The sequence below is a fragment of the Cupressus sempervirens genome, chromosome 7 (genome assembly GCF_028749045.1).
Source record: "Cupressus sempervirens isolate cs-2001-9-10 chromosome 7, ASM2874904v1, whole genome shotgun sequence".
Lineage (NCBI taxonomy): Eukaryota > Viridiplantae > Streptophyta > Pinopsida > Cupressales > Cupressaceae > Cupressus > Cupressus sempervirens.
In genome coordinates this window covers 845,772,561-845,791,441 of record NC_143124.1, presented here as the reverse complement: position 1 = coordinate 845,791,441, position 18,881 = coordinate 845,772,561, and the positions used below count along the sequence as shown (strand labels likewise).

General features: G+C 31.5%; 1 protein-coding gene across 1 annotated transcript; it reads right to left on the bottom strand.

Annotated features, from left to right (window-relative positions):
• Positions 1-909: 909 nt before the first annotated feature.
• On the bottom strand, positions 910-2,252 carry LOC149550058 (pathogenesis-related thaumatin-like protein 3.5). The gene is made up of 2 exons (XM_089794419.1): positions 2,231-2,252; positions 910-1,547 (listed from the first exon to the last, which is right to left on the bottom strand). The coding sequence occupies exons 1-2, from the start codon at positions 2,250-2,252 to the stop codon at positions 910-912; spliced, it is 660 nt and encodes a 219-aa protein (XP_089650545.1).
• Between the last annotated feature and the right edge of the window lie 16,629 nt (positions 2,253-18,881).

The following is an 18,881-nucleotide window of genomic DNA, read 5'->3' as shown; positions in this document are numbered from 1 at the left end:
TTCTCATCCTCCAAAACTTATGATAGTTATTTCTGAGAGGTGTCCTTGCCTAGTGCTAGGAATGGCATGCCCACTTTTCTTACAAAAGTCATTTTTATCTACTTTAGAAATCTCACATGTTAACATTACTTTAGACCTTATTGAATTTACATAAATTAGATTACACAAAAATTGTAATAGATTTTCTTTCAGAATTTTAAAACTGAAATAATTTTTTAAGAACGCAAGATGAGAGAAAATTCATCCTACTAAAATTATTTATAATGCAACATAAACTCATAGCATATCTTATTCTAGATATTAATAAACTATGATATATAAGACCTAGTATATGCAAAATTGAAAGTATCATACATAGTAAGTTGAAGATTAAATTAGAAAAAAATACCTTGAAAAATATTGCTAGATCTTTTCTATGATATCCTTTTTGAGGTGCTTATTTTATCATCTTGTAAGGTACAATAGACACTTACTTAAGGATATCTGGTAATTTATATATGAAAGTATATAAGTTAGTATAATCTCAACTTGCTTATTGATGCATTATATATCTTAAAGTTTATAGAAATGACATCTATAAATTGTCAACAAATTTCTTATTAATTGATTTTCTTTATAAAAAATTAAAATAATTAGAATAATTAAATAACTATCATCAAAATATTAGAAAAGAGAAAATATTAAAGCACTTCTATCACTCTTGACATTAAAACCCTGAAATATAACATAAGATCCACAACCAATTTCTCCAAGTTTCTATGCAACACAACATTTAATAACTATACTGAGACTGATTCTACAAATAACTATGTGAATAGCCCCACTCCCAACAAAAAACAATCAACAGCGCGAGTGAACTCTCGGCTAGTGATCTAGTTTTTATTTCAACACATGAAAATGCAGGTTGGATCAATGTTTGCCTGGTGCGGGGCAGAAGGAAAGAAATAGAGTTGTGGCATTTTCGCATGTTTCACCAAACCTGAAAGGAGAAACTTCAGGGCAGGCGTCCTTGAAAGCTCTAGTGTACTCGGCAGGACTGCATGTGGAAGTATATACGTCGCAGTCAGAACACGTACAGCCGATCACCTCATTATTCAACTTCAGCTGTGAAATTGGGGGGCAGATGTCACCAACGAATGCTGCACAATACTGCGAATCGCAACGACTACCTAAGGCTTCTGAGTTACCATAGTTGATAAGCATTGGGAGGTTATAACCCTTCTGGACATCAAGTTTTTCTCGGTCTTTATCAAATATGGCCCGTGTATAGGGCCTCGTCATCTCCCCTTCAGCAGAAAACTCACACTTCAGAAGATTTTGGCAATCTCCCGATTGACAAACCAATCGCGAAGAGTTTTTGGGGTCGGAGGAACATCTTATCCTTCCCCAAATGGTTGCCCCCCAATCCATTGGGACTTCCATGGTGAACGAGTCCCCCGGTTCCATCACCCTCTTATACGTCTTTGTTACCGTTCCTGATTGAATCCCGGGCCACACACGGAATGTGCAATTGTTCACCACAGTTATGGTCTTGTGCCCTTTTCTCTCTGCAAACAACAAAACATAAAAATATGAATAGAGCTAATAAAGATATGTTAGATTTCTGGATTTGATTGTGTAGAGCATTTTTCATTAAGGATCATACTACATGATTAATCATTAGGATGCAAGAGAGTAAAAGGAACATCAGATGATGGAGCAGTAGTATGATGATGGATCTGTAATATGATGTCAAAGTTGATGGAAAAAAACTCTACACAATCAATTTTAGAAGTTATTGTTTCAGTAGAAACAGTATGGATTTTAGATTTCTACAACTTATGCGAATGAAATTTTTATTTTTGAGTTGATTGTGTAGAATTTTTTCATCAAAATTTTGGATTATACTATATTATTCATCACCAGGATGCAATAGAGCAAAATGATCATCAGATAATGTATCATATAGTACAATTCAAAATGTTGATGAAAAAAAATTCTACATAATAAAATTTAATCTCATTAAAAATAATAATTTTTAGATTTTCATGGAATGATATATGATTTATCATTTATTCTCTAAGCTCTTCTCATTTTGATGATGTAAAGAAGCGTCATCGGAAATAATGATTTAAAACACCTGTGCACAATCTAATAAAAAACATGAATTACCAATGTATGATAGATTTTGAAAAAAATTGTAAGATTAATATATAAAAATGATTCTCGTGCTTTGGCTGTTTTGATTTACCTGCAGAATTCAGAGTTGTCATTGTTAGGAAGATGCAGAGAGAGAGAAAGAGACTCCATTTCAGAGGGTTATCCATTTTTTCGCAAGCTTCTTAACTACGATCTAAACAAAGCTTTCCGGCTACTATGTAGATAGAATTGAAAGGGGCAAAGATATATAGGAGAGGAGTAGAAACCCGCAACTCAATTGGCAGATTGATGCTAAGCATTTCCAGCTGTGATAATGTGCTAATTGTAGAGATATATCTCTTTAGGATTTGCATACTTTCTGAAGCCGTCCTTATCATTTTTTTTGGAGACTAATTGTACGCATATTTTAAGGTAATCAAACGTAACGCCCGCAAGCATGTTCATCTCTTTGTTTCATGCTGATTTTTCTAATTTAGACTTATCGCTAATGTAATGGTTTAGATTAACTCAACGTATATGTAAGTACAATTCTTTGAACACAAAAAAATTCTAAGACAATCTGATTCTAAAGTATTTCATTGTTTTGATTTTTTTCATTTTAAGACAAAATTAATAAATGTAATATGGGAAAAATAGAACAAAAAAATTTAAACAGAAAAAAGGAACTTGTAACTTGTTTTTATTGAATAATTGATGTCAATTCATACAATAGCTTGACTCAACAACATTCCTAAATGATTGCTAATTAGATTGACAAAAAACTACTTCATGATTGAAAACAGACGCATAAACTTGACACTAACTCAAATGTATGGAAACCTAAATCAACACATCTACAATAAGAACTTGATTCAAACTAAAACTCTTTTACTCAATCTTAAACTAATTTTGTGTTGCCAAAAACTCAACAAGGCTTGCCACATGTGCAACAATTATTATTGACTACCATTGGGACATTAACTCCAACACCCCCACTTGATATGACAACTAAAAGAATCAATATCTAGAAATTATACTTTGAAAATATGTCATAGAGGAGTAAGACTTCCTCATAGTTATGCAACTATCATCCAACTCCGAAACACCACTGGACACACCATCTCTTCATAAACGATACCAAGCTTCTAGACTTTTAGATCTCCCCAAATTATTGGACACACCATGTCCACATGGAATGCCTCATAACCCTCATAAAGATATAGCTTCTCTAATCCTATAGCACCTCAAACTATTTGAGCATTCATCTAGCATCTACTACATTCTTTTCTTCAAAGCATTTATCTCTTCAAAATCAAAGAAAATTTTCAATGAAAACATAATCATCGGGTTGTTCTTCTCCTAGCCTCATTTTCTTAACAACTTCTTCTCTACCAAAAAAAACTTAATAGGAAGATAGCTCTAATACCATATTGGAAAAATAGAATAGAAGATTTTAAATAAAGAGAAGGAACTTCTAGCTTGCTTTTATTGAATAATAGATGTCAATTTATACAATAGCTTGACTGAACAACATTCCTAAATCACTGCTATTTAGATTGACAACAAACTAGTTCGTGATTTACAACATGCACATAAACTTGACACTAATTGAAACTTATGGACACCTAAATCAACACATCTACAATAAAAACTTGATTCAAAGTAAAATTTTTTGACTCAATCCTAAACTAAACTTGTGTTGCTAGCAACTCAACAAGGCTTGCCACTTGTGCAACAATTATTATTGACTAGCATTGGAACATTAACTCCGACACACAATTTATTAGTGATCTTGCAAAGGAAGTGCCTTACCATTGATTGAATAGATATTGAGGGAGAACTGATGACAACATAAGTAAGAGGATTGCTTGCAAAAGAATAGCTATTAATAGAACACCTAAATCAAATAACTAATGGTCATAATCAAAGCTCAACTAAAGAATGTGTCATTTCCAACACTACCCTATCCACCTTATCTATATTTTATGTACTGTAATTAAAAAATGATGAAAAAAATCCTCTTTTCCTCATGGCATTCACCATTATTTTAATTAAAAATTGTCTAAGTACTATAGTACACATTCCCTAAGAAAAGAATATATTAGTAGCTTATACAAAGAATATAGTCATATGACATATAATTGACTAAACTTAAGAAACTATTCTCCACATAGGGATGGCTTAAACATCATACCTTAAGACTTGATTTCTAGGCTAAAAGTGTTAAATAGCCAAAGTTGATTTATTTTCCCAAACTTAATTTCTTACTTAGTTGTGATGTTTAAGATTATCATTGGCTTCATTTATATTCTTTTGATTTAAAATGTCTATGACTTTTCACAATAATTTAAGTTTGAATAAATGATTCTTCATCTCGCAAAATAATGAGGGCTGAAAGGAAAGAATTTAGATGGAAGTAAAGATTGAATATTTGATATTCCTCTACTCTTAGCTTGTTATATAATGTAGCATTTTGAAAACATAAAACCAAGTATTGGTGACTTTAGGATCCTTTAGATCCCATTTTAGTTATTTCAAGATATAACTATCTTTATGTTAGATTTAATATATATTTCATTTAAAATTCATGAAAATTTTCAACAATTAACTCGGACAAGAGCCTTGAATTTAGAAATGTCAAAAGAAGGAACTGACCAAGTTGGTCTTTTCCTAAGGCATTGCATTTAAGTAGGCTCTGGGACCAATGTGTGGGTGTGTCTTCTTAATCATTATTCTTGGTTGACATAGAAATATTTAATACGAGTATAAAAGCACATCAAGGCCTTTCATTTTAATATCCCATTATTACAATTAATGTCACCTAAAATTCTATTTCCAAAGAATCTGTAATCAATTAGGTGAATTTCAATTCATGGTTTAAAGGAAATCATCCAACTCATCATCTCAAGTCTTCATTTATTCAAGATCATTTCAAAAAAAGATTCTTTTGCAAGGAGATCCTGAACCAAATCCAAATCATTCATAGAAATCTAATCTGTTTCCCATGATGGTCAATCAGAAGAATTCTCAAGCAAGAAAAAATACCCATACATTCATTCTTCTCCTCAATTAAATTATTTAGGCATACATTAATCTAAGATGTAGGATTTGAGAGTGTAGATCCATCAATTTTTTAAGGGATCCCTAATTTTATAATACATTTCAAGAATCTTCATGGATTTGACTGATTTCTACATCCATCCATGAGATTTTTTCATGCAAGGTAAATTGGACCTGTATCTTCTTTATAGTAGTTTCCTTATCTCAATTTTTTTTCATTTCGAGTTTCATTCCCAAATCAAAGATGAGTCAAGGAAAGGCCCTTTCCACAATATTTTTCTCTTTGATTTTTGTACAAGAACATGCTTTCAAACATTCAAATCTTGATTTTAGGTGTTGCACTTTCTAGCTATCAATCCTTTAAATATTTCACCAAATTTAAAGTCCATGCAAAGATTGACCTATCTCAAGGAACTATATTAAAAAGAAGGTACTTTCTCTAGAATTTGTATAGTTAAAATTTATAGGTGTTACAATGTCTAATATAGAACCATTTCTTATTCTCATGACTCTAGGATAGTTCAAGGTGAGTTCATCCTTTCTATCTTCATCCTTCACATAATTTCAATTATATATATAATTTTATATAATCTACTATTATTTTTAATTTTTATTGGCATAACATTAATTCCTTTGATCTCTTATATATATATATATATATATATATATATATATATATATATATATATATATATATATATATATATAAGCACTAAAGAAAGTTATCCCTATATCACAGTTCATCCTAAAATCTAGGTCTTGACTTAGCACCCCATCATCATGTTGGTTTATGCTAATTTAATATGGGTTTGAGGTTGAACCTTTGGGGGATTCCTGATGTATGATACCATCAACAAAAATATTTAATTTGGGAAGTGATCATGTTTCATAGAATTGCTCACAATTTCTTATGATACATTTTGGTGAACCTAATTCTTTAAAGCACTATACTTCCTAATTTTATATTCAAAAGTTTTTTACATGATCCTCTTTATATTCATTATAATAAAATCATATATTTATGCTCTGTTGTATAGATTTATCCTCTCAATATTTTAAGATATTTTTGTTTCTGCATTCGATTATGTATATTTTTTGCATCAGTGTTTTAGATCACACTCTATGATCCATCAGTAGAATGAGAGAATTTAATTAAATCATAATAATTATATTTGAAAAAAGTTCCATCCCATGAAGGGTTTCAATCAGCATTAACAAATATTCACAATCCATTTAAGATATTTTTGTTGGTAGATTTGATTGTGTATATTTTTTGCATCAACACACAATCGAATCTAGGGAAAAAATATCTTACAATGAAGAAAATTATATCTAAATCTAATAGAAGAATTGTAAATAATAGAAAGTGAAAACTAGATTAAAACAAAAGTAATGATAACACTAAAGAAAAGAGAAAGACATTTCATTTTATTGAGCTGATTTAAGTGATAACATGACCTCTATTTATAGAGACTCTTGACAACTATATGTTGAGAGGAATATTCTAGGTGTTACACATTTGGATTATTGGATGAGAGATATGACTAAGTCCACAAGAAGATGTGGATTAGTGGAGTGCAGATTTTTAGGAATTTATATAAATCACACTACAGTTCAATTGAATTCAACTAACTGCAAATGTAGTGGGTACAATTAAATTTATCCAACAATTATAAAGAAAAGAAAAGCATAGCAAGAACAATCGATTTGGTTCACTATGGTGGACCATAAGTAATGATGTAATTAGTGGTGTTAGAGAAATATAGAGTAGATCCAAATGGTTGAATGTTTGGCAAAGTTTTCTTGAAAGCTAATTCAATCTCTAGCAGATTGCATTTCTTTTAATATTCATCACAATAATCCTTACACCTGACCACTTTATTTTTTACCATTATTTTCAAATTCATCAAGAAAACTTTGACAATAGGTAGAGTGCATGCTTGATATCCACAACTCTAAAGAGCCCATTTGGTTCTTGAATTTGAATAAGAATTGACATTTTTTATTCTTAAAAAAACTTAATATGTTGTTTTGGTGCACAAAGGTAGAATTGGAATTGGAGAAAATATAACACCTTGCTGGTGAACCCAAAAGAAATTAACCTATTAAGTCACTAAGTTTACCAAACACTAATTTTTTGAGATTAAAATAAAAGAGATAACACAGTAGAAGAAAAAACTCATATACATACAAAGAAATACAATGATAGTTACATCCCTCAATTGTTCCATAACATTGAATCACACACATAAGTTTTATTAAGATTAAATTTGAAACATAACAAAGTCCACAACACAATATAAGCATAAGTACAAATCAAATGAAATAATATACAAATACATAAGATGCCACATGGTATAACCAAAATGCAAAAATCATCCTCTATATAAACCATGAGGTATGAAATCCTTAATGAAGATACATCATGCTAAGATACAACATCTCATAGGATCTCAAAATCAAAGTGCAATAAATAAGAATATGACCATAGAACATAATCACAAGATCAAAAGAATAAAACAACTATACGAGTACATACAAAAATGACATTGAGTTCTTAGATCTCAATGGTATAAGAAACACTACCACTCGACCTCATCGAACCTAAATGACCCACTCCCACCATACTAAGGAGATAATCTCGAGTCCCAAATAGATAACAATCCAAAATCATAACAAGAATCTCAGTCACGGAATCCTTATAGAAATCTATCTCAAAGGTACCAAGTACAATAGTAACATCTAATCCCAAAGGAAACACAAACATGTAGAAAACCTAATATTTAAGTAAGCTAGTGTCCTCATATGATCCAACTCTAAGGTTACCCTAGCAACCTTCCTAGACTTTGGCTCCATAGTGACTCTATGCGACATCAATATCCTCTATTATAGACAAGGAATGCTAACAACAAATGGTCACAACCAAGCGTCCTCTCTACTTCCATCGCAACCTGTACTAGCACTCAAGGCATGGGTGAGGTAATACACCGACTCTTATTAATTCATTTTAAACCTATTTAATGAAAATTTATCACTTATTAATACAACTTACAATGGGTTACCCAAGCAACCTCTTTAGGGTTTGAACCTTCATTATAGCCACTTCCCAGCATACACATAGATAACCTACCCCAAGTCCATAAAAGTATATCTCATCAAATTATAATATTCACATTATTCCTATATAAGCAACAGGAAACCACAAAAAGATTTTTGATCAAGAACTCATAGCTTACACCAATAAAATCACAATATTCAACTCAATCCTATACATTCAACTAGAAAGCACTAGCAAATAACTAATCAAAAGCTCATCACAAAAATATGTGAATATATCACAATGGTTTTCATACAAAGATGGTGACCAAATAATATACTTAATATCATCCTAGATCAAACATCTCTCAATCCTTTGGTATACATACCTAAACTATTAGAACTAGGTTTAAAGCCAAAGACCAACATGCAAGAAAACACAACATCTCATTACATAATTAAAAAAAAAGTATGAATTTAACAAGTTCTCCATCATAATAGTTCTCTAAATATTTGGTTTGAGAAAAAGGTTTCTTGTTTTTGTATTCAAAAGATTCCTAGTCGATAGAAGTTTCCAAGTTGGATTGATCAAAATAAAGGTTTCATTTTTATATCTTAATCACCTACATCTTCCCAAATAAGCTATGTGTTCAATGATAATCCATATTGAAATATTATTTCATTTAAACTCCATGCATAAAACCCACTTACTAATATTGTTAAAAGTTCTACCTTTGGAAACTAAATGATCATTATATTTCATAACTATTAAATTTCTTTTATTTTCTTCAAAAAAATGAAATTTAACTGTAAAGTCCCTCCTTATATGTACTTATCAAATATGAATTCCTCTGTTCAATTCGTATAGGAGATTAGAATGGATATGAATTAATGTTGTACGTTTCAGATGTCCTAATGGAAAATGAGATCAGTTGATACATTCATGATTTAAATACTTAGTGATTCGAGAGCTACTACATTATCTTGACTATTTAAAAATTAATTTTTACTAACGATTACTTGAGGTGTTTCACATGATGATGATGTTGATTATAGTACCTCCATGATTAGGTTATATGTATTCAAATAGTTCAGTATTCCTTATTAGTGATGTTTATTATGTTTAGGTATATGCATTCCTAATGATGATTATTCTAGTATTTTAATATGAACTAATGAATAAGTTAGCTTATATTGATTATGAAATTACTGATAATTAAACGTGTATAAATGAGAAAGGGTTATTTAAATAAAAGTGATGTTTTGATTCATGTGATTATCTAAATAAGTTTTAAATAGATATACATGTGATATTTCTCAAACTACTGATGTGTGAAATGAAGTGTTTAGGATTATTAGCCAAGAAATCTAATGGAGAATTAGAACTGGACCCTTTCTACCATTTTTGAAAACCAAGGTTGAGTCTAATGAAAGATACAGACCTTGTTGTTTCATATTTATTTTGTACCATAAATTGAATGTGTGTATCATTCTGTAATTATTAAGTGTTAATGTTTTGTAATAGTGATTTTATAGTGTCACTTGACACTCGTGATTCATTTATGCATTCTAGCATGATAATTAGGGTTTTCCAAATAACTTAAGAATTTGTGTTGGACTAGGTTAGTGACCTACTACTAATTAGTTAGTAATTGGGATTAATTACCCTAATTAGAGTTTAGTGATAAATTTTTATATTTTAGGTTTTTATAAGGTCCAAATATTTCATGCATTTTAATAGGTCACTAAATAGTCCTAGAGGCCAAAAAATATCAAATATATGTACCTAGGGAGTATATGTATGGGTTGGGGGCATTTTTCACCCATCTAGCCCCTTTCATTGACTTTAGGGACCACCCAAATATCCCATTTTCACTTTGTTGCGAAAACTAAAGTTTCACCATGAGTTTGATAAGTTAAACTCCACCATGAAGTTTTCCTTAATGACATGATTGAGTTAAAAGACTATGGAAACCTTAGTCAAGTGGTGGAGTTATTGCATTTTTGTAGCTGGTTGAGGTTGGAGCCTTTTTAGTGGTAGATTTGAGAGTAGAAGGTTGTTCACCCAACCTCTAGATTTAGAGAGAAAATTCAAGATTGAAGGTGAAGGAAGGATAGGTGTTCTCAAATTTCAGTTTTTCATAACCTTATTGTGAAGGTAGGAATCCTTGAAGCTCATGTATTCATATTGTGTTTCATTTCTTAACGTAGGATTATGGATATGTATATTTGTGCGTATGATGAACATGTTAGGGATGAGAGTGTAATGGGTTCTCTTTAAATGTTTTTCTTCATGTTTTACATTTGATTTTTGAGAGAATTTATAAGGGTTTTGTTGGCATTACTCACCCTTAGATAGGGAAGAAGTGGCCACGTATGGGAGGAGAGCTTTAGTTGGACTTTGGTAGTGTAGAGTCTCTTCTCATGACAAGGAGAGGGAGTGATTAGGGTGTTATGGGCCCCTATGTATTAGTAAAAACTATGTTTTATTTTCTAAAATTTAGAAGTGAAAGAATGGAAGTTCTTATGATATTAGCCTTGAAAGAGTATCTATGGAAGAATGGAAGTTTTTATGATATTAGCATTGAAAGGGAACCTATTATGGTGTTGTGACCGTCTTTTCCTACCTGGAAAAATCCATGGTCTTGCTAGTCTAGTTCGATAATGAACCTATTGTACAAAATTGGGATGGGAGTAATTTAGTTGATTGGTCTTCACGTTAAACCTATTTGTCTCCTAGTCAGTTTCATTATCTCCATGTTTACCTTGATGAAATTGTAGATTTCATAGTGGTTGCCCTATTTTGGAGCCAAGAAAGAAATTCATAGTTGTTATTTCATTTAAAATCTTGGGAGATTTCTTCTCGGGATAATAATCTCATTGTAAAAATGCGATTGTTAAACTTATTGTTGAAACAACTACAATCTCGGGTTTTCTTCCCTGGTTCTTTCCCAAAGGAGTCCTTGAATTAGATGATGGAATGAAAAATGGAGTATTTTTGTTCATATGATATTTTGTGTGATTAAATTTATATGCATATGTTTTTTAGTAAATGGATGCAATGATGTTTTATCTTTCCTATGACATTCTTATAGTTGGAATTTGTATTCATTTGATTAATGTTAGTTAGATAAAATGATGATATATATGAAGTTATGCAATTAAATACCAAACTATATTAAGAAAATTTGATGTTATGATTGGTACTTCAATTGTAATTTCATGTTTATTAGGAAGTAAAATAATCCTACATTATTATATCAACATAAGCAATAAACTCTATGCTATAATTCTATTTTCAAAAAAATGTCTCCCTTGGTTAATTAAATAAACATAAAAGTCTACACTGAGAAAAATAATGGGCTTGAGAAAAATTCAAAATTCCTAGAGCAAAAAGCTCGCTAGAGTTTGTATTGAAAAAAAAGTCCCCTTGAGATAATAGGGAATATTCCTTTAGAATTCCTTTAATATATTTTTCGACACTTTTAAAAAGAAATTTATATAATTAAAGATTAAAAAAATGAATTAAAATAAATGACTAAGCCTAAATATGTATCTTATCCCTCCCCACCTAAGAAACTTTCTAAGCCATAACTATTACCCCTCCCACATAGCTAGGACTGGCACAAGTCTTAGATAGAGGGAAAGCAAGTCAACACATGCCAAAGAGGGGTAACCAAGAAAATTAAATGCAAGGTCATTGTTCCCACCACATCCTCCTTCCCTCCTTCTAAGTTGTTGCCTCCTCCCTTTTTAAAAGCTATCATCCACATCCAACATGCCAGGGTGAGATTAATGTCAAAGTGGATTAAATTCTCCTCCACCTTTCTTTGAAACACCTTTCTGCATCTTGGATATATGTGTACTTCATGAGGGAAAAGACCTTAGGTAGCACATGGTTTGAGAACGCGTGCCAAGGAAGGATTGCGGGGTAGGCCCAAGTGGCCAAGTGGTGTGGTCTAGTTGGGAAAGGCTAGTAGGATTAGAAAGTGTGTAAGGTTAAAGGTTAGGAAAGGTTAGTTGGTGCAGTTAAGAGTTAGTGGTATGTTATATTTTTAAATTAGTTTTTGGGTTAAGTATTACATTTAAAGATTGGCATTATATTAAGATGTTAAGTGAGTTGTGTTAGATGTTAGGTTAGGGTAAGGTTAGTAAGTTAATAAAGTTAAGATAGAGATAGATTTGTTGTTAATGTTTTATTTTGTGGGCATTTATTTTGTATATTTATTTTGGTTAGTTAGTATGTGTATAGGTTTTAAATTTAGAGTTAAGTAATTATATAATTATTAGATTTTAGTAAATTTTGTTAGTAGGTATAGTTAATGTTTAGAATATGTTAGAAGTTAGGTTATGTTTATAAGTTTTAATGTTAATTTTAAATTTATTTTTTATGAAATTTATATTTAAATTTAGTGTTAGTAAATAGTGTCTTTATTTATGACAAATGCTTGTGTCTTCATAATCGAAAGTGTAAAATGTTAATAATATATTTGATGATTTTTTACTCTATAGTGGAGCATGATTGAAAATATGTTATATCTTATCAAGGGTATTATTTTTGTAATGATTTCATCATTTATACTATGGATTTAATTATGGGTTTAGTAAGCTTGAAGTTGCATTAGGGTTAAAAGCTTTTGTGTCAAAGGCTAGTATTAATTGTTAATGGATAAATGTCCTCTTAAAAAACATTAAGTGAAGGGTAGGATTGGAAATGAATTAGTTAGAAATTTTATGTTATTATTTATCTTATTGGAATTTAAATTTATGTGATGATTATAGTATCCAAGCATTTTGCACTTGAATTGTAAACCTCGAAGGTGGTTAGTGGATTGGGAAATATTATAACTCTGAGATTGACTAGGTAATGCAATATGATGAGTCAGGTTATGATAGAAGATGAGTTGGATGTTGTAGATAGTTTAACGATAAATGTTTTAATATTTTAGTTAGTTCTAAATGAGTTATGATAATATCCAGATTTGGTATTACTGTGTTATGATGTGTTAACCTAAAAATGTAGAATTAGATTGTCCTAAGGATTGATCTAGTATAGTGTTAAAAGAGATAGCATCATAGTCAACTTATGAACTTGGAAACCCTAAAATGTAATTTGAATTGGAAGTTGTACCTTTGTAAATTGAACTTAAATGTTAATCGATCGTCTCATTCAACCCAAGCTAAATGTTCCTGTAACACTAGGATTTAGGCATTTAAACCCATATATTATGTGGAGGTGTCAACTTGACATCTTAATGATATGTTTTTGAAACTCACTTTAATCCTATGTCATCCTTCCATAAGGTTTTCTGTGTAGCATGCATTCACATAGTGAATTATTTATCTTTAAAAAAAATTATTGGTGTGTTCTTGCCTTGTATTTTGGGCATGACATTTTGGTATCAGAGCCTAGTTTCATAATACTTGGGCAACAATAGGTCCATGTTAAATGTTGATGTTTAAATATTACCATGCAAAGTAAGGATTTATTATTCCATAATTTTAAATAAAGCTAATAAATTCCATCTAAACAATGATACTAATGAGTAAACTTGAGATTTGTATTGATGATTGTAAAGGACCAACCATAAATAGATAATCACATCTTAATGATTGGAAATAATAGATTAGATACAAGAATGTTATACTTATATTAAAGTATATTATGATCTCATAAAGAATTCAAAATTATATTGAACATGATCACCTTGAGAGAAAACTAGATTAAGAATCCTAAAACATCTTTCAATCATGTGAGTGGAAACAAGTAAATAACCTAGTGATCAGAGGCAAGGTGCTTCACATCATCTTTGGTACAAGTCAGATTTTGTTTGACCCGATCACTCGTGGAAATTTTTTAGTTCAAATATGGAACTAATCAAGTAGATTAGTATTGATTTAGACATTTCAACATAAGTAAAAGAAAACCTAGGAACTTCATAAATCTAATTTTATACCTTTGGGTTGGAATATCAAATAGATAAAATGAATGGTGATAAAAAGAAAGGTAACACTTGAAAAGTACACCATATTACCAAATTATTGGGATACCTCTAACCTAATATGAATTTTAAATGTATTATTGTAGTGATCCTTAAAAAACAAAAATGAGAGCTAAATTGAAATCTACATGTAATCTACATGTAACCTTTAGAAACCTCAAATGATAGGATTTTTAATGCAAGAAACTATTCAACAAGAAAGATAGCTAGAAACACACAAACAAAGGGAGTTTCTTAGTCTACTATGAGGAATATAACCCTAATCAGAGAATAAGTCTATGTAATATGGTGGTAAGAAGAAGATTCAATGGTGAGAAGTATGTAACATATCACATGGAACTAGTAAGGTAGAAAATGAAAAATTCTAAGTTAGGGTTATGTGAGTCTAATTATGTTAGTAGACTTATTGTATAAGAATGAGTTACTAAATTTTAAACTATCAAGTGAATGCTCATAGAATCTGGTATTGAAATTATTGGATCAATTATAACCCTACAATTTAGATAAAGTGAAGTCATGAAGAGGTCATCAACCTAATATGAACTAAAGGTTCATGTATTAGAGTTAAGTAATAAGAGAAGTATAAGCCATGAAGCATGATAAGACCAATGATGATGACCTATATTGACAGTAAGGAGATAGTTGTAAGAGTGAATAAGTAAACATTGACAACATACTAATAATGGTTTTATACCTAAGTAGTTCCAAATATACAAGCTAAGGATGAATTCATAAGTCATTTATGACTAGGAAAATGTGAAGTATAGATTATTGATTTGCACATATTAGTGACTTCTAATCAAGCCAAACCCCTTAGTACAGTAAACCCTAATCATAAGGCGATGTTGATAAAGTGATCTATGTAGCTAGCACGTGGGATCAATCATATGTTGAGTGACATGGTCTTTAGACCACCATCTAATTTTAATTCAATATCCTTGTAACATATTTGGAAGACCTAAGATTCCTCAATTCTCTCAAAGACCTTGGTACAATCACATTATGGAAATAATTTAAATTCTCTAACTAATTGGATTTATTTCTTGATTTATCTAATTTCAAATATTGGTATTTTTAATGTTCTTCCTTTTTGCTAGCAATGTGATGTGGGGCTATTTAGCCAGACTGTATTATTGATTATTCTATTTTCCTTAAGTGATGTCATTACTTCTTGATCAAAATTTCTCTATCGAGTCCACTCTTTAGTTCTTTTGTTTTGGACTTTTGTGTTGGATGTTTCATCCTTGATGTTGAATTTAAATTTTGAAGCACTTTCTTGTGAATTTTGTTGGCAAAGTGACATATGATGGACCTACCAAAGGGATTCTTGACAATTAAGTGGATATATAACACTATGGTATGGAGTTATTAGTGAGAGTATTCATGCCCCACCCTCTGCCAAGACTTTGAGAATAGGACCAATGAAGATTTGTTGACTATTATGAGTAATGAAATTGCACCCAACCATACAACTAGATAAATTTATGAGTTAACCTAATGGATTTTTATTAATGCAAAAGGTGCATGTGTAGTGATGGACTCATTTGGTGGCCTCTTAAGGAATTAGTATGTCATGAAAACTCTAAAGGAAAAATGATCAGCCTCGAATAAACATCCAAGTGGCATCATAAGAAAAATCATTTGAGGGAGGCTTGCACAACTATTACCCTGATGAGTGGGTACATAGAATTTGGAACATCTTATGATATTATTATTAAGCACTCTATAGGTATTTTATACTATATTTGGAAGTCATTTATATGTGACTAATATGTTTTAAGAAGTGTTTGACCTTGGAAAATGTAACCATGTTAGAGTTATGGATTGAACTATTCTTTTAGTAATGGTGATCAAGAAAATAGGTTATCATTCCTAAATATGTATGTGAATTGTTAATCATTCTATTTATAGGAATATATCTTGGAATAAGTCTAGGAGGAAGTCAAAGGCTAGTTGGGGAGGATGTAAGGTCCCTCCTCATATGTACTTATCAAATATGAATTTATTTGTTAAATTTATATAGGAGATTAGAATGGATATGAAGTAATGTTGTATATTTTAGATGTCCTAATGAAAAATGAGATCAGTTGATACATTCATTTTTTAAATAATTAGTAATTTGAGAACTACTACATTATCTTGAATGTTTAAACATTAGTTTTTACTAACGATGACATGAGGTGTTTCACTTGATGATGATGATATTGATTATGGTACCTCAATGATTAGGTTATACACATTCAAATAGTTCAATATTCCTTATTAGTGTTGTTTAGCATGTTTAGGTATATGCATGCCTAACAATGTGTTGGGACTAAAAATTGCATGGTCAATTTTTATTACCATTGAAAAATCAAGCCCTTAAACGCTTTTAAAATGCATATGTACCTAGTTGTACTCGACTGTTCCATTGAAGCCCCAGAGGTGTTCAATGTTTCTAACACCTTTCATTCAGCCTGTCTACCTATTCCATGAAGTTAAAACATCATTCTAAGTCATTTGGCAAAGTCCTGTTTTGAGCCAATGTCATTTTTACTTTTTACCTTAAGTGTTAAATAGCTACAGAAGGCCATGTTTGCACCTAGAAATGTGTCATTACTTACCACTTTGGGAGTATCTAATATCCATACCCAAGAACCTATGTTTCAGATTTCAAGTCGTTTCAGGTCCGTTTGAAAAGGTTTTGAATCCCTCAAAGTTGGTTAGTTATTGTTTTCATTCATTTGGATTTTGCACACATTTCTGGGAAGCCCTGTTTGATGTGCTATAACTTTGACCTAGTTGACTAAAATGTTGAAATTCCTATTGTGTTGCATTGTATACATTAGAGACTTGTCATGTTTCGAGTTTCACCTCTTGATGAATCCGTTTGATTAGTTTTCAAATGCAATTCCAAATGGAATTTCTAAAGTTTTACTGGTGTCAAGTATTTGCAGATTGATTGTTCGTGATGTCATATCTCCTGATCCGTGATAGGTGAGATCGAATGGTTTGTTTCCCTTTGTTTTACACTAAAAATACTACAAGTGTGCTAGTTTTCAAGTCTTGAAAAATTCGGTTGTACACATTTCTAGGGTCATTCCATTTGTAAAAATCATTATCATGTCATTGTTTCCTATCTTGCAAATCCAGGTAGCCAACTTCAGACGTTCGCCATTTGTGCCCAGTTATTCGTCATGAGCCCAAATCCTAGATTTGTACTCTCCTCATGATAGAGAACCCATGCCCCAGTTTTCATTCTTCCAAGTGTCAGTTTGTCAAAGGTGAAAGTATGTGGAACAAAGATTTAGTGTGCCAAATTTCAAAGCTCAATCAGGTGTTCTGGTAAATTTTTAACGCCAGTTAACGAACCTCTTGACATGAAATTGATTGTTTGCAAGAAGAGGTGAAAATGAGTTTAAAACATCAGTTTGTGCTCAAATTCATTTCCAATCAGTATTATATGTTCAAATGATTAATTTTCCAGCTCAGGTGTTTGAAAACGAAAATTTTTTTTTAGTCGGACCCATTTTGGGGAACGACTGATTACATCAGATTGATGGAATTATGTAGGGATTGAAGAAGCTCAAATTGCAATTGGTGAACATAAATAGCACCCATGATTTCACTCATTAGTTTGTGCTCGTAGTATTGAGTCCTCATATGAAATGTTTTTTATAAATGCCTTATTGTCTATAATGCTCTTATAATGTATTGCAATGTTGAGTCACTATTTTCAATCAGTGAAGTTTCTCCTCAAATGTTCATAGACAGGTTGCTATTAAGGGATGGGAAAAATATGTCATGTGTGGAAATCAGAAGGGGTAAGCCATCCATGTTTGCAGGGATCTCCACAACAATTAAAAAGGAAGAACACCATATATGCTAGAAAAGTACCCACAGCATGATAAGGGCAATTTGCATTGTTCGAATATCAAAGGACTATTGCATGTCTTTTCTAATTGTTTTTATCACTATTTTTACAATGAAAGAATAGGAAGTATATGCTTAGCATAACCTACAATTGGATGGGTATTCAATGCCTACTACATTTATATAAATAAAGAATTTCCCCACATTGGAGAGTAAAGGCCACGTTGTGGCAGGGGCAAAACAAAATGGCAAAGTCACCCGTCCCACACCAAAAATGAAAGGTGGAGTGTTTAATGATTCTTCAATAGGTGAAGATCCCATCCATGTCTAGGTCTCCACATTTTTGCAGGGTGCATCTGCATTTGAATGAAGGCAGCCCACGTCAGTTAAAAGAGGCAAAAAATCATGAATCCGCAGGGGCTCAGAGCTAGACGCAAGGTAGAGCAGTGAAACCACAGCAAGGAACTCCACGTACTGCCGCCCAGCACCAACCCCAATGCATTAAAGGTATGGAAAGAGAAAAAGTTCATGCCAAACAGAAGGAAAAGCGACAGTTTTAAACAAAGCAAGAAAGTCGTCTTGCAAAGATGAAATTGCAGTAATAAAGAGGAAACCTGAGCATATCACACATAACAAAGAAGATGCAGTTAGTACGTAAAAGGAAATTTGCAGCCTTATGAGAGAGCCACCTAATGTGACATGGCCTGTATATGTGAGAGTGAAGGCAGCTAACAGTAAACAACGAGTTCTCCACATACGTCCAACAGTTAGAAAAAGACATATGAAAAGTGCAACCGGCTACAAGGAATGCGC

Excerpts from the sequence above, each read along its gene's own strand:
- LOC149550058 (XM_089794419.1), bottom strand. The coding sequence starts at position 2,252 with ATGACAACTCTGAATTCTGCAG. Across the intron at positions 1,548-2,230 it reads GACAACTCTGAATTCTGCAG|AGAGAAAAGGGCACAAGACC; the intron begins GTAAATCAAAAC and ends TGTTGTTTGCAG.